This window comes from Telopea speciosissima, chromosome 1 (genome assembly GCF_018873765.1).
Source record: "Telopea speciosissima isolate NSW1024214 ecotype Mountain lineage chromosome 1, Tspe_v1, whole genome shotgun sequence".
Lineage (NCBI taxonomy): Eukaryota > Viridiplantae > Streptophyta > Magnoliopsida > Proteales > Proteaceae > Telopea > Telopea speciosissima.
In genome coordinates, this window is record NC_057916.1 from 19,442,922 (window position 1) to 19,458,445 (window position 15,524).

The 15,524-nt window shown below is 38.1% G+C and overlaps 1 protein-coding gene across 1 annotated transcript; it reads left to right on the forward strand.

Moving 5' to 3' along the window:
- Window positions 1–601: 601 nt before the first annotated feature.
- LOC122648689 (chlorophyll(ide) b reductase NOL, chloroplastic) lies at window positions 602–15,524 on the forward strand. The gene is made up of 13 exons (XM_043841910.1): window positions 602–851; window positions 2,004–2,072; window positions 6,357–6,418; window positions 6,552–6,638; window positions 8,768–8,835; window positions 8,918–8,966; window positions 9,044–9,129; window positions 9,969–10,026; window positions 10,836–10,886; window positions 13,204–13,254; window positions 13,342–13,383; window positions 15,108–15,218; window positions 15,371–15,524. The coding sequence occupies exons 1-13, from the start codon at window positions 602–604 to the stop codon at window positions 15,416–15,418; spliced, it is 1,032 nt and encodes a 343-aa protein (XP_043697845.1). The 3' UTR covers window positions 15,419–15,524.

The window sequence follows — 15,524 nt, forward strand, 5'->3', positions numbered from 1 at the left end:
AATTTTGTCCTCATTTAAAGAGAACATATAGTTGTCGGGAATTCGAGGTCAGCAACGTTGTCAAGGATCATATGACAAAAGTGACTATTTTGCCCCTGAGATAAATACAACCTTGACCGAATGAGGACACAACCAAAAAAAAAGAGGGATAAATATAAAAGTTTGTTTTGCTTCGGGTGAAGATTTTTAATAAATATAACACTAGTGTAGAGTGATAGTAATTAGGATCCAAATCCTCTATTGCCGAGCTGCCCAGACACAGTGAGGCATGCAATGACCGCCTTACCCCCACTAGGTCAAGGCGCTCGGGTAGGAGTAAGGCGGTCATTGTGCGCCTCGCCGTGTCTGGGCAGCTCGGTAGAGGATCCAAATTGTAGTAATTATCATCAAGGGGAAAAACCGAATGATTTTATCCAATGAAAAAGTATATCTGACAAAGCAACGGTAGAGGATCCAATTCTCTTTATTTATTTATTAATTTTAATTTTTATATTAAATGAAATATAGAAAATATCTATAAACCCCGCGCCTGCTTCTCGAGAAACCCTTTCCTTTATCCAATAATCCCCTCCACCTGCTTACTTCCTGGTGTCGTACTCCAATGGCTTCTCTTCTCTTTCCCGCCATTTCCCTTTCTCCTATTCCCGCTAAAACTGAAGCTCATATCTTTTCATTTGACCGTTGTCGCACCGACTGCTATCGTCTACCGACCTATGCCTTCCACCGACGGTGTCTGAAACTCGGGCTTCGCGTGTCGAGTCTGAACCTTCCCCAAATTACGGCGGAATCATCTGCGACAAAAAGCCCTATGGTTCCTCCTTATAATGTATTGATCACTGGGTCTACTAAAGGTCAGTCTACTCTCCACTCCTCTGGGGGTTCAATTTCCTTTTAAATTTGATTCTTGTACCTCTCTCGTGTAATTTGATCTAGTTTCGATTCCGTTTGCGATCATCCATCTTATATAACTCAATCCGACTCTTTGATTAATAATACAAGTAACACTCTGATTCCTAGGATTCTCTTCGTTATTTATGTTTGGACACTTTTTAGGAGCTTGAAATGATTGGGGCTCAATTAATTGTCGAAGTATATTTTCTTGTTTTGGTTCTGTATGTTTCCGATCAGTCTTAAGTACTCTAAATGGAAATTTTAAACACATTCACTTACCGGAAGCCGACTGTATCAAATTTTTTTTCAAATTGTTCTTGTAGAGAGTTAGATTATGTCTATGATAGTCGGACTGTTCTCTCATAAGAATGGTGTGTTTCATTGGGGCCACAGAAATGAGAAGCGGATGCTTATCCTTTCTGCAACAAGGAACCGCATTCCTCTCAGTCCTTGGACTGCAAATGCCCATGTAATTCTTGGTTCAGAGCATCTGAATAATAAATCACTTTTTGGATGTGCCATATATAAGATTGTTTACATTGTTCATTTTGTAGTTCTCTAGTTAGCACAAACATTATGTCAAGAAATCCAACAAGTTCAGCCACCTCCTTCTGTGCAAAAATGCACCGAAATTCAGATTGGTTGCCCGACTATATACTGAATTTATGCAGGAGCATGAGCTAGAACAGTGATACTGTGATAGGGTCCTATATGTCATCATCTCAGACTAATTTTGATTCAGGGTCCAGCAAGTTTTCCCTGATCGCACTTCAATTGTTTCTTTCCAGTTTAACTGGATGCATTATAACTTGTTAAGGGTTTTGGATCCCAGTCTCTGTCTTTTTGCTAACTGCAAATAAGGGACTTGAATGCATCCTATTGTCCTATATGTATAGTTAGCTTGTAAATGAAGCCTTTTAAACTTTATGTTAGTATGTTATGTGGGGGTGTCTTTTGACAAGTAATTCAAACTTTTCAATCAAACACTCCACGAGTAGATATTTTAGAACATGGTGTTTTTCTCCCTCTTGTATGGACAAAAACAGAAAAATGTTTCTTATTTTCATTTTTCTTTTGCTAAATTTCAGTTTATTTTGTTGTCCACCAATCAGGAATAGGATATGCGCTTGTTAAAGAGTTTCTAAAAGCAGGTGACAATGTTTTAATCTGCTCAAGATCAGGTGAGGGATCTAGTAATGCATTCATTTTTTCTTTTCTTTTTTAACTGTTGTAATCTGTTACAAATTACATCTGGCAGGTAGTTGGACTTGTAAACAGGTGATTTCAAAGCAGGTTATTGATATCTGAAATGGATTTAATAGATGGACTCAACTATACAGATCTAGACTGGTCCCAGCTGTCCTATAAATTGGTCCCACACCCTGACTACTGGGGTTCAAAATTGGGTGTGGTTGAGATTGTGTTGCTACCGATGGCCTATTATATGTGTGTGTGTGTGACTGCAAGAATCTGGACCTACATATTTTCAATTCAAACTGTCTAAGTCCTCAGCTAACCTGTTCTTAGTTGTCGGCTCAAAACCGAACCACTGACAGCCCTCCTTGCAGATACAGTTCTGCTGAGTGAGAATTACTTGAAAATTGTGGGAAATAATCACATGGAAAACACCAAGTGAAGGTCATGGGACCTTGTGAAAGCATGGAGTTATGGGTGGCTTTATGTTGTGATTGAATCAATGATAGAGGATGTCTGGTGGATAGGTGATGTAGATCAAAGCATGAAGAGGAAAAGGACCAGCAGTAATTCAGCCAGCCCATCGAAACAGCAAAAGTGGACCAGATTGTGGCCCATTATTATGACTTAATTGGTCTTTGCGTGGAGATTTCTAAGAGGTCATGATGCTGATTGCGTGGGGTATTTCTAGAATATTTGAGCTGTCAAGACTTCCTCGAGAAGATTTTATTTAGTTACTATTTTTCTTTAGTTGCTATCTTAGTTGTCGCAAGATATTAATTAGATTTCAGTTACTAGATCTTAAATAGATTTCAGTTTCTATTTTAAATTGTAATTAGTTGCTATTTTGGAACTACTGTCCAACAACCATGGGGGAGTTTCTAATTTTGTAATCGAGGCGGTTGTTATTAATAAAGGTAGGGGCTGTTACAGCTCCCCACGATTTGAGTTGATAATAAATTCTGGTTTATACCAAAGAGCTTATGTGATGCGGTTGACTGTGAGATGCTTCTCAGAGTAAAATTTCCTGGTGAGATGCTAGGGCGATTGGTGTGATGCTGGTTGAGGCTTGAGTGGGAACTCAGGCTATGGAGTCCATCAGAAGCTGAACCTTGGAAATACATCCTCTACCCTGCGGGTCACTGTTCTGGTGCTTTCCTTGCAGCTGACTTGAAGTCCAATAAATCCCAGATCCATCCATCAGGTTCAGGCCACCTTTTGACAGTGTAACACCTTCCATAATGTCTTCCTTTGATGTCAGTTTCAGCCTCATCCAGTGGTTGAATATTGCTATATGTTGTGAGTTGCTATTGTGAGTTCTAGTTTCTAATTTGAGAACACTATTATAACTCAACATACATCCATCAGTTTTGTCTGTAATTTTGTGGGGTTATTCCGTTCCTAATTCCCTACCCTCGACTGGAAGACCATCCTTGTCCATGGTGTTTTTACTAATTCTGTAACCTGTTATATCCTGGTTAATAGCCTGTTAGCCTATTTTCTTTGTCTGCCGATAGATCAGAACTTGTCTTATTTTTGTTTCTTCTGTGGCTGGACATCACCCAAGGTACTGTTAAGCCTTGTTGAGGGTTTTAAGAGCTAAAGTACCTTGCTGGTTCACCTACTGTTGGGTGTCTCTGTTATTTTATATTGATGGAGCTGTTGATATATTGTACTGATATTGATATTGTGTGATCCTGTTTTGGGGCTGGTTCCTAGTTGTCTAGCTGGGAATGGGTTCTACATTAATAGGCTCAAAAAGAATGTTAACCTTATATGAATATGGAAAACATGGTAGTTGTGCCTGTGTGCATGTTACTCCATAATGTGCTTATTTATAACGTGTGAACCGTGCAAGCAACTGGACCACTTCTTTTCTAGCAACTGGTATTACTAGTACTAAGGTCTGTTTTCCCAATTCTGCGCACACTAATTTATTACTCTTAGTGTAGGACTCTTGCTGTGAATTATGCACTGCTAACTACATTAAAATACCTGATGATGTGAATATTGGGTTTTTTGATGTATCTAGGCTGTATACCAAAAAGTACAGCTGCAGGTGTAGGGATTCCCCTACACCAGCAGCACTGTAGGTGTAGGGTATACCCTACACCAGTAGTAAAATCGTGGGGGCTGATGTAGAATTTATTTTAATTAGTTTTTTTTGTTTTGTTTTGTTTATTTCCTAGTTATGTTTCTTAGTTATGTTTGAGTTGTAATCCTAATTGGGAATCCTAATATTGTTGGGAATCCTAGTTAGAGTCTAGTTTCTATTTTGTTTATTTTGTCTCAGCCATTATTGTAATAAACTCTTGAGAGCTCACGATTGAATGAATGGAAGAATTTTGCTTATTGCAATGTTGAAGTCCTGAGATAGGATAGATGAGAGGCCTAGGGTGAGATACCCATTCCCTACCCCATTCTTCCATAATCAATCCATACTCCTTCCATCAATTTGTGAAGCTGCCGACTACTGTTGCTGCACTACTGCTGGGTTACATACATCCTTCATTCATCAATCAACAAGTTACTGGAATACCCATCAAGCTGCTGAAGATCAGAGAGTCTCCACCACATCGATCCCAACCTTTTAGGGTTTTCAAAACCCTAAAACAGTCAAATCGACTTCTCAGATCTACTTGGGTTTTGCTTGGATTTCTTATAAATTGCTTTCAGCAATCTCTTGGGGATTCATCAACAACTGCTGCTTCCAAATTGCATCATCATCAGATCATTATTTCCCTCTCAGATTTCCCGTATCGACTTCACTAAATATGGTTTCAGAACATTGACAGACAAGATCGGTTCTGTTATTTGGCTGATCAGAATTGCATCAGGTTTTGGGTTTCTTGACTCACCCAGGGCCCTACTCGACTACAATAGCAGTTCCTCATAGCTGCTGGTCTGTGAGTTATTATTACTTCTCTTACATCACTGCTGTTTGGGCCTATATTGGGATCCTGGCTGAGATTAGACCTTTTCAGGTTCTAGTCCTATATTAGTTTCTGCAAATTATGAAAATATGGTCTAAGATTACCCAAAAAAATTTCATATGATCTTCTAGTTGATTATCTGGCTCAAGGCAGTTCAAAAGTGTACAGAGATTTTCTTTCTAGCAACCTATATTAAAATATTTTCTGGAAAAATATTTATAAAATAGAAATATTTTTTGAGATGCGTATTGCTAATCAAGGGGAAAGTCAGCATAATATAGTCTTGATATTTTGTAAATGAAATCACCAATTGGGACTTAATGTTTCCAGAGAACCTTTAATGACATGGAGATGCAGGAAATCTGATGTTTTCCAGTTTTAAGGCTGAATTACAAGAGGGAAACTGTGGGAAAAGGGTATCAGTGATTAGGGTTTAGGTGAATGGAGGAAAATTGAGAAACATCATGAACAAGGTACCATTGTTGTACCCGTGGACTAGTAACCTTTGAGGAAAAATGAAGAAGAGGAAATAAAATGCTGTTTAGGGTTGTGAGCAATCCTGTAAACAATTACTTTTTGAGAATAGCCACCCAACAAACAGCAAGCAGAGTATTAGCAGCACAGAAGTTCAAAATCAAAAGAAAACACTATAAAAGTTAGGAAACTGTAACCGCAGCTAGGAACAATTGACAGCAGCCTAGAGCTGGGAAGACTGCAGACAACCCTAGAAAACTCACAGGCTTCCCTTTTAAATCTGAAAATCTCACTCTCATTTTCATCGTACCAAGCTAACTAATATGATTCATGGGTTAAACCAAAGACCCATTTAGTAATAAATTCCCATAACAAAAGTAAACCTTGCCCAGTACATTTAAACCCATTATTAGTAAAACCCAAATGCAAATAAAAGAAGCTATGGTAGAACTTTTCCACTTCATTACAGTAGTGCTCTCAAGGATGGTCTCACATTACTCTCACTCCTTGGTCTGCTAAATGATCTTGGTTATGGGCAAGTACAATTGAGAGGAGAGTTTGAGAGAATTGGGAGTGGACTTCTAAATTTTCAATGGGAGGTAAGAAGACCATATTTTTTTGGTTGAACCTGGATATCTGTCCTGATGTACCTGTACTTGTATCTAGAAATTTCAGTGATTACATTCTTTTATTTATTTTTGTTTGCCTTTTACATTCATTTATTTATGTTTTGTTTAAGTCTTTTAAGCTTATGCTTTACCAAAACTTCATAACTTATTTATAAAAATAATGAAAATTTTACAGGTGGTTGCCACTTGAAAAACTGCACTTCATGCTTATGTTTTCTTAGGGGATCCTTTGCAGGTCAACGGGTGGAGTCAGCAGTTCAAAATTTGAGACAAGAGTTCGGGGAGCAGCATGTGTGGGTACCCACTACATAGCTTTTCTTTTAATTTTCTGCTTTCCATTTTGTCGCTTCTTTGTCTTCTGTTTTTACCTTGCCTTGATATTGTTGAATGTACTTTCTTGTATTGTATTCTGAAGGATCTTTTTCTTCAGGGTACTACATGTGATGTTAGAGAAGGGAACGATGTCAAGGATTTAGTTGCATTTGCCCGTGACAAGCTCAAATACATTGATATATGGGTATGTGTCAAGGATTGATGGCTATCGTGGTTTTACCCCTTCCTCCCTTTGGAGGGCTCATTATTATCTAATCATGACAGATAAAGGAGAAGAATTTTGGATAGGACTTAGTTGTCTTCCCTGAGGATTAAGAACTCAGCTTCATTCTGTGACTTAACGGTGATAAGAATAACACTACTTGAGATCCATGGCCCTAACATTTAGAATCTTTGCTTGATATTTTTATTTATTTATTTTTAAAGATTGGAGGACTTCATTTCTCTGATCTGGGACTTCAGTCCTTCCTGAGTATGAAGAGCTCAGATTCATTGGGTGGTATATCTGGCATTTGTTGCAGCGTGAGTTGATATAGATTGTGCCTTATTTCTTATGAACGCAATTCTTCTCTTTTATTCTGTGGGCTAACATATCTTTACTCTTGTTGGGTCTTGTAGTTCGTCCTGGATTTACCTCTGTTATGTTGACTTCTCTGCATTTAGTGTCTCACTCTCACCTACTTTCCTTTGTGTGTTGAGGGGGGGGGGGAATAAAAAAGGAAACCAGCGGCTCCAGGTAAAAAAGAAAAAGGGGGGAGGGGATGTTGATGCTCGATCAGATCTGATTGGCCTGCGAGTAATAGGTCTATTAATGGAATGGAAGAGATCCCAATATGACGGCTAGATGTGAGCTAGATTGATCTCAAAATTAACAGTCATATTTTCATCAGAATAACTGCCAGATTTCAAGGATAATTTCCAGAAAAACAGAATTTAATTAGCACAATTAATAAAGATTGATGTGACGCAATTGAGAGGAGAGAAGTTACGAAGGTTAGATCCTAAATTTAGGATCTGAAACTAGCATGCATTGGAAGGAAGTATAAGGGGAGTAAATCTGATGTGCTGTCCCAATAAAGGAGGAGGAAAAGAAGTAAGTTACGATTGGATTGAAGAAGATAAAATCCTCCTTAAAATTAGGATCTAAAATAAGAGTGTCCCAGTGCACGAGGCTCCCGCTACTGCAGGGTCTGGGAGGGGTAAATGTACGCAGCATTACCCCTTCTTCGCTGAGAGGCTGTTTCCACTTTCCATGTTTCAAACCTACAACCTGATGGTTGCAATGGCACAACTTAACCGTTGCGCCAACGCCTCCAAGGCTTGCCCACTAAAATTACGATTTAAAACTGAACAAATAAATAGAAGACAGATAAGAAGAAATAGGAAAGAAATATAAGAAGAATATCATCAACTGTAGGGTAGGAGAGAGAAAAGATAAGAAGAAAGTGAGAGGGAGATCTCTTACTATGAGGATGAGAGAGAGAAGCAAAAACGAGAGGGAGAAATAAAAAGAAAGAGAAAAGAAGGGAGATAGCTAGAGTAGAAAGGAGAGAGAAAACACTAGGCAACAACCAATATTTCCAAAACCAAAAAATCAATTCATTCGTTCACCACCAATCATGGGGGGTTGGTTGCATATATATAGGAGAACTCAAAAACGGAAATAAACCCCTCTAAGGACTATTAACTTTCCTAATAGGTTTAAACTAATCTTAGTAGACTTCACTAAAATAAATAACCTTATCATCTACTAAAACTAAAAGAAGACTCTAGTAACTAACCTTATCAACTACTAGCATGAGACCCACTAAAATAGAACATAACTTTCGTGTATCCCCTTTGACCCCCACTTTTGGGCTTGTAAATTAGACACAGTATAATAATAAAACCCCAAAATTATGGTCCAACCCATATCCATACTTATAATCAATTCATTCGTTCACCACCAATCATGGGGGGTTGGTTGCAACCTGATCCATATTTAAACCGGGCCTGCATTATTGTTCAGCATCTAAAGCCTTATGCCAGACCCTTTTAGCATGGATTACCATAATTTGTTGTCATGAATTTATAGGGTGGAAGGGGAAAAAGGTATTCAGGAAGCCACCCCAACTAGTTGGAATAAAACCTAGTTCAGTTGAGTATTAAGCTTTTGTTTTGCCTTACTAGGAACCTAAGCCCACTTGTTTGCTGGTGGCTGATTATTAGCTTTAAGTTGTCAGGTCAATTTTTAGAACTGTTAATTTTTTACAACTCACAATGTCAAGTCTGTTATCTTACTCCTATGCTACTGTATTTTGTGGAAGGATGCAGATTAATAATGCAGGATCAAATGCATACAGCTTTAAACCATTGTCAGAAACTTCAGATGAAGATCTTATGTAAGCTTCAGTGACTTATCTTCCTATGTGATGTTCCATCCATTTAACTTTAAGCCTCTTTGAGGTATTGTTTCTTTGACAGAGAAGTTGTTACAACAAACACACTTGGTCTAATGATATGTTGCCGAGAGGTAAAGAACAATCTCTTGATCTTCTGGTTTAATCTAATCCTTGAAGGGTCTATTTCTCTCATGGTTGTGATCTATAGGCAATAAAGATGATGTTGAACCAGCCTCGAGGAGGTCATATTTTCAACATTGATGGAGCTGGTTCAGATGGAAGACCAACTCCAAGGTACTGTGATGCATTTAACTGCAGCTAACTTCATCTTGTGCTTCTAACCATGCTTTAATCTTGTTGCCCCTGGAAGTACTTTTTGTGACTCACAGAGTAATCAAGATAGCCTCTTTTGTCATCTTCTAATTCTGTCCTGCTGTGCCATAATGTGTTTTGCGGGTTAGTGTAGAAATATAGATACACCCGAAAATAAGGGCGTACCTAGTGCACGAGGCTCCCGCCACTATGGGGACTGAGAAGCGTCATAAATTCATAATGCCCGCAGCCTCACTCCGCTTCACGGAGAAGCTGTTTCTCGACTTGAACCCATGACCACTAGGTCGCAATGGAGTGACCTTACCGTTGCATTGAGGCCCGCCCTCAAATATAGATACACCCAATTGTTGGAGTTTAGCAAGGAAAGTACTGTTCTCTCTTCCCCAACTCCGGCGGTCCTGAATTTGTTGTATTGTATACTAGGGGCATTTTCGCTTTTTCGCATGTGGCAGGGCTTTCCATATGTGAATGTATAAATAGGGGGCGAGTGGGTCTATTTTGACCTAATCACGAGTCTCCCTTTCTCTCCATCTCTTGCAATCTCTCTTCTCTTACAGGTTTGAGAGTCTCTCTCGTTCTTTCATCACCAACAACCAATAAAAGCCAATCCTATGTACCTTTGTCTTTAATGGTTTTACAATATCAAATCTGTATATCCTTTTCAGTGTCATGGTCCAGTTGTCTGGGTATTATTGTGTCTCATTTTTTCTCAGAAGTCAAATCTATAAATGGTTGGGTGATGTCCTGTTTATCTTCTAATTCGTTGATCATTGGTGATTGTCTTTCTGTTTATGATCTAGATTTGCTGCATATGGGGCAACAAAACGCAGTGTAGTTCACTTGACAAAGTCATTACAGGTACCATCAAACTTGGTATATTTTTTTTGTCTTGGTTTTGTGGAGTGGGGATGTTGAGGACACTTGGTAGGGAAGTTTTCAGGCTTCTTTCCTAACTATTTATGTTTTAGGCATTTGGGAATTTTACAGACAGATTCTGAGTATCCTTGATGGTTCTCTCTTTCTTTAACTTGAGCAAGTCCAGTAGTCCACATTGTTCACTTGCTTGGGGTTTTAGGTCCATCAATTGAATGCCCTAACAGATCCATTAGGCCTGTTTTCAACAATGATGTTGACTAGAAATACTCATTCTATCATGTTCTTCTTGATGAAAAAGAAACAATTGTCACAAAAGATTTTACCTATGGGATGGTTGCTATCAGTTTGATTTTGATCCGTCTTTTTGGTACAAGTGAGAACCATTCAGTGGTTTTTCCATACAATGCTTGTGTGCAACCTGTCCCAATATTGATTTTATGAATGATAATTTTTTTTTCCTGATGCTCAAAGACCCTGGGTTTGCCAAGGATTTTGTACCTAAGTGAAACACAATGAGTGCTTGGATCTATAGCATAAGGCTGCATATTCTGTTAAGATCATAGTCGTCATGGAGTCTAGGCCACCCAAGGCATTGGAGGGGTCCTGGACGCAAGGTGACACGAACAAGGTGTCGCCTTGACAACTATGGTTAAGAAATTAAAATAATATTGCATGTGACTAAACATTTTATCTACATTTTTGTGCACTTCTCTGGGTGAAGGATTGTGCAAAACTATGAGGTTCAATGGAGTTTTTGTTTTTATACACAGAATTTTGTGATATGTCCACAGGCTGAATTACAGATGCAAGATGTTAAAAATGTTGTGGTGCATAACCTGTCGGTATGTTGTATTTCTTTTCTCTTTTCTTTGTACTTCGGCTTATCAATGTTTTTTTTACTTCATTTTTCTTCTCTTCTGTTGTTATTTTACAACCTCTTAGCACAAAACCGCCTAGCTTTGTTTCCATGTTACAACCGTTTATCCCAAAAGCTTGAGCTGTTAAGTAAAGGTCACAACAATGTATATCAACACACAGTTGTAGGTAGTGTTTTGAAATAATAGTTTTTATTTATGGGCTTATGTGTAAATACATATAAGTCAAGGGGTTTCTTGTATTTACCATAATTACAACATTATAAATATATCTTAGCAGCCGATTTGAGTAATTCTCTCCAACCGGTATGCCCTCTTTCTCTCCATTCGTCCTTCTATGCAACCCTAGATACAGGTCATCCATGTTCTGATTCTGTTACATGATAACAGAGCAAACTTAATCAGTGTTATGTATATATCTGGTTTGAGAGTCCTCAAGGTGAGATGCGTGGCGTGTGCAGCAACTATGGCTGCATGTGTCTGTGATGTATTCCTTTATTAGTTGAAATAAGAAACCAAGGGATCGCTGTGTTGCTGATCTGATTTGTGTTGCAATGCAGATAAGTCGCCTAAAGGGCTTATTTTAGTGGAAATAAGCCTTGGGTTGGGTTATGTATGCATTGGGCGTTTGATTCCATGTGTTTTCTTTGTAATGGACCACTATAATGGGTCTAAAAAATGTTGGTGCAAGTTAGGCATATGGGATTAGGCTTAGTAGTAGCTTATTTTCATTCCTAGTTCAAGTAGGAATAGTTAGTTATTAGTTGTGTTTTTTATCTCAGCAACATTGTAATGCTCTTATTCATACTAGGAGTTGGTTTTCAGTTTCATAGTTTGAATTTATATTTCAGTCTATATAAGCAATGTAAGGCTGTAGAGCCATTTGATTGAATGAATTGAAGCTATAGAGTGCTGTTTAGCCTTGGGAATAATATTTCACATAAAGAGTGTTTCTTTCAGTATTCAAATTAAATTCTACCTGTACATTTCTAATTGGTGAGTTCAATATTTGTACAAGTTTTCAACGTAACTTCTATTATTGATAAGTAATAATGAGAGAGATTTTCAGATATTTTAGGCTGCGTTTGGTATGCATTCTAGGTGGATTTCGAATTTTCAGACGACAAAAACAACTATAAAACTATTGGCCAAATGTTCTCTGTACCGGGGGCGCAGGCTGCGCCCAGACACATGGGGGTGGGAGAAATGACTACCCTGCCCCCCTGAATACCCAGCCCATGTGTCTAGGTGCAGGCTGCACTGCGGCACAAAGAACATCATCCCAAAACTATTTTTATCATCTGAGAATGCAAAATCGACCTGGAATGTATTCTAAGAATGAATACCAAACACAATAGGGGGGTGTTAAAGATTGCAACATGTGTACCGTGGGGGCACAGTTTTATGTGTACCTCAATAGGGGAGTGTCCCTATCGTGGTTGGTTGTTTTGCTTTGTTTGCTTTATTGTTTTCCTAGTTAGATTAGATTTCTCTTTCCTAATTAAGCTTGGCCTCTTTAGTTATCTTCCATTTTGGGTTTCCTTCTACAAGAAGGATTCCTATTCCTTGTCTAAATTGTAATTGCTTATCAATACGGTAGGGGGGACTGCAAGGAGTATCGATTCTGCTGATCTCCTTGGTAGTCTATCCCTCTTCTTCCTCAGTTCTCTTCTCTCTCTCTCTCTCTTGCATGGTTACTGGTTGTCAGTTATATTCTCATACCATGTCATACCAAACATTTGTTTTGATTTTTGAACTCAAAATTTCTTGTATATTCCGTTGTTAACTTCGCTGCCTTGACTTTACAAACAGATCCACATCACAAAAATATACATCCAGCTTCCCTTCGTTCAGCCTACACCACTCTTTTCTTAGAGCTGCATTTCTGAGAGATATACACCCTCCCCCTCCCCCACCCCCCAACCTTCTTGGAGTATTAGTTACAGAAGACTGCACCGGCTGAGGTATTCTGGGTTACTTTTTACCCCCCCCCCCCCAAAAAAAAAGGTATTCTGGGTTACTGAACAAATATGTATACATGAACATCAGGAAATTATCCTAATTTTTCTATCTAGCCGTTACCTCATCTTCTGGTTTTAGCTATAAACCTTAATCTAGATTCTTCCTCCCCTATAACTTACTTTCGTTGATTTTGATTTGTTAAGATGCATAGCTGAGGTATCCTCAACTTGCTGGGTTATCAAATTCACCTTGTCAGATATCCAGTGTCTTAGTTAACATGTGCATATTCTCATTTTAGATCATTTCTCTCTGTCTGTTACAGCCTGGTATGGTTACAACTGATCTTCTCATGTCTGGGGCCACTTCAAAGCAGGTTGAATACAAAAACTGAACATCCCCTCATTTTGGCTATTTCTTTGTGGCTTTTCAGCATAGAACTAACACTATAATTCAACTGCAGGCCAAATTTTTCATTAATGTTTTAGCAGAACCAGCGGAAGTGGTAAGATATTGATCGTCATCATTCTATAATTATGGAGAACATAGTTCTATGGGATGCCTGCAACCTATTTAGAGGAATTTAGGATGGTCCATGAGCTTCCTGGTCTCTAAATGCTCAAAACTACCTTTCAAATAATAGCATATGATCATAATTAAGGCACTAATTAGTTGTTAAAGGGTTTAGTTTAATTGAGTTGGTCATGATTAGGCTCCGCCAGGAGAGGTAAAATACAAAATGATCACATGCATGGCTCAGGATTTGGTTAAATCTCATTAACCAAACTTTATGCAATGAACGTGAAAGTAATATTGTTGTTATTTTTTTGTCTTTGAATTTCATGCTGTCTTTTCGTTTTCCTAAATATTTTCCTATTTTCTGCAATATTTCCTAACTCATTAAATTTTACAATGTTTCAATTGTAAATTTCCCTTTCGAGGGACGGAAACAGTCTGAAACCATTGTCTGGGCCTTCTATTATATTTTATGATGCATAAAACATGCATGAGTTTGTACATTTGTTTATATGGTCAATTCTCACCTAGATGTAGCAAAAATGGTTGGTGCACTTATGGAACATAGCCTTCTAAATGTCATGATCCATATTTTGAGTCTTTACAAAACTTGCTACATGTACACGGAAACGTGCAAGGAACCCCATATTCCTGGATTGCAATGGCAATATTTGACTCGAACTCCAGCCTTCCTCCACCCTTTTTCTCTCTTTTGGAGTTGCGTTGGCATCTGCAACCTAACTAGTAAATGGGTTGGGTTGGGTTCAGTTTGGGTGTCAGGAATCAGGATAGCTGTTAGTCTTAATTTTTGTCCCCACCAACCGGGGTGGGCGCTTGAGAGGGTATACTTGGAGATCTACTTGGACCTGCCCAAGCCCAAAATATTGGTTCTCAGGCTGAATTTTTTGGGTTTTGGATTGGCTTGGGCTGAGAAATTAAAAGCTTGAGTACAGGTTTGGCGGGGCTCAAGTTGAGGTCTCACTAGCCCAAGCAGGCCCAAGACTCAAGCACAAAAAGCCTGATGAAACTTATTACATATTATACTTAGACATGTAAACTTTGGTTTATGGTATGAAGGGTACAGATTTAATATAGTCGATATCCATCCACAAATATCTTGTGATGTTTTCAAGTTAGATTAGCTATTGTATACTTTGGATTGATATTATGTTTTTTTCTACATGTTGTACTGAGTGTTGTACAGGTTATAGAAGTTTAGTGAACAGTTTTAATGGTTTCTAGACTCATTGACAATGAATAAAATTTACAAACCCAAGAAACCTACCCAAGACTAATGGTCCTTGAACATTTTGCTTAAGCCTTGGACCAAGCAAACTAAAAACCAAGATCAGGTCAGGCTTGGGCTGGGCCTGGCCTCTTAGTCCTTACGTTGAACTTTGGCCACCCATCCAATGCCCACGCATACCGTTAGCAAATAATTTTTTTTTAAAGGAATATTTGCAGTCAAATCTGCGTCTTTCAGTTCCTACCTTCGGTGGATGAATATTTTTCAGATTTTTGCTTGGCATTTTTAACTCAGGTTAGTAAATGGGTTCTTAGTTGGGTTAGGTGTCAGTTACCTTTGATGTTGAACTCAACCTAACTCAAAACATACATACATGCATCTGTAAAATAATTCACTTACTCATTTATACAAACAACTATTTAAATGCATGATCTGATTCTCTATTTTACTTTATATTTGTTACTTAGGTTGCAGAATATCTCGTTCCAAGCATCAGATCCATCCCAAGCAATGGTTCCATGAAACCAACCTACATTCGTTTTCTTACTGGATTGAAGGCCTACTCCCAGATATTTTCAGTTAAGAAAAATCATCTATTTCTTATAAGAAACCTTTTCTTTATGACTCAAATAAGTGTGTGCTGTCGTTATCTTTAAGTTTATAGATGGTTGTTGCTAATTGATTTATTGTTCTCTTCTTTTCCCTCTTTTTTTAATTTCTTTGTGCCCAGAGATTTGCTTTTGGTGCCAGAAGAAACAGATACCTGCTTGAAGATTGAAATATTGTAAGTTATATGTGTTTTTGTGTTGTAATTTTTATGATTATATTGTAACTTTATTTTCTTATTAATTAAATATTTTTTCTTAAAATTATTTGTTTTTGCT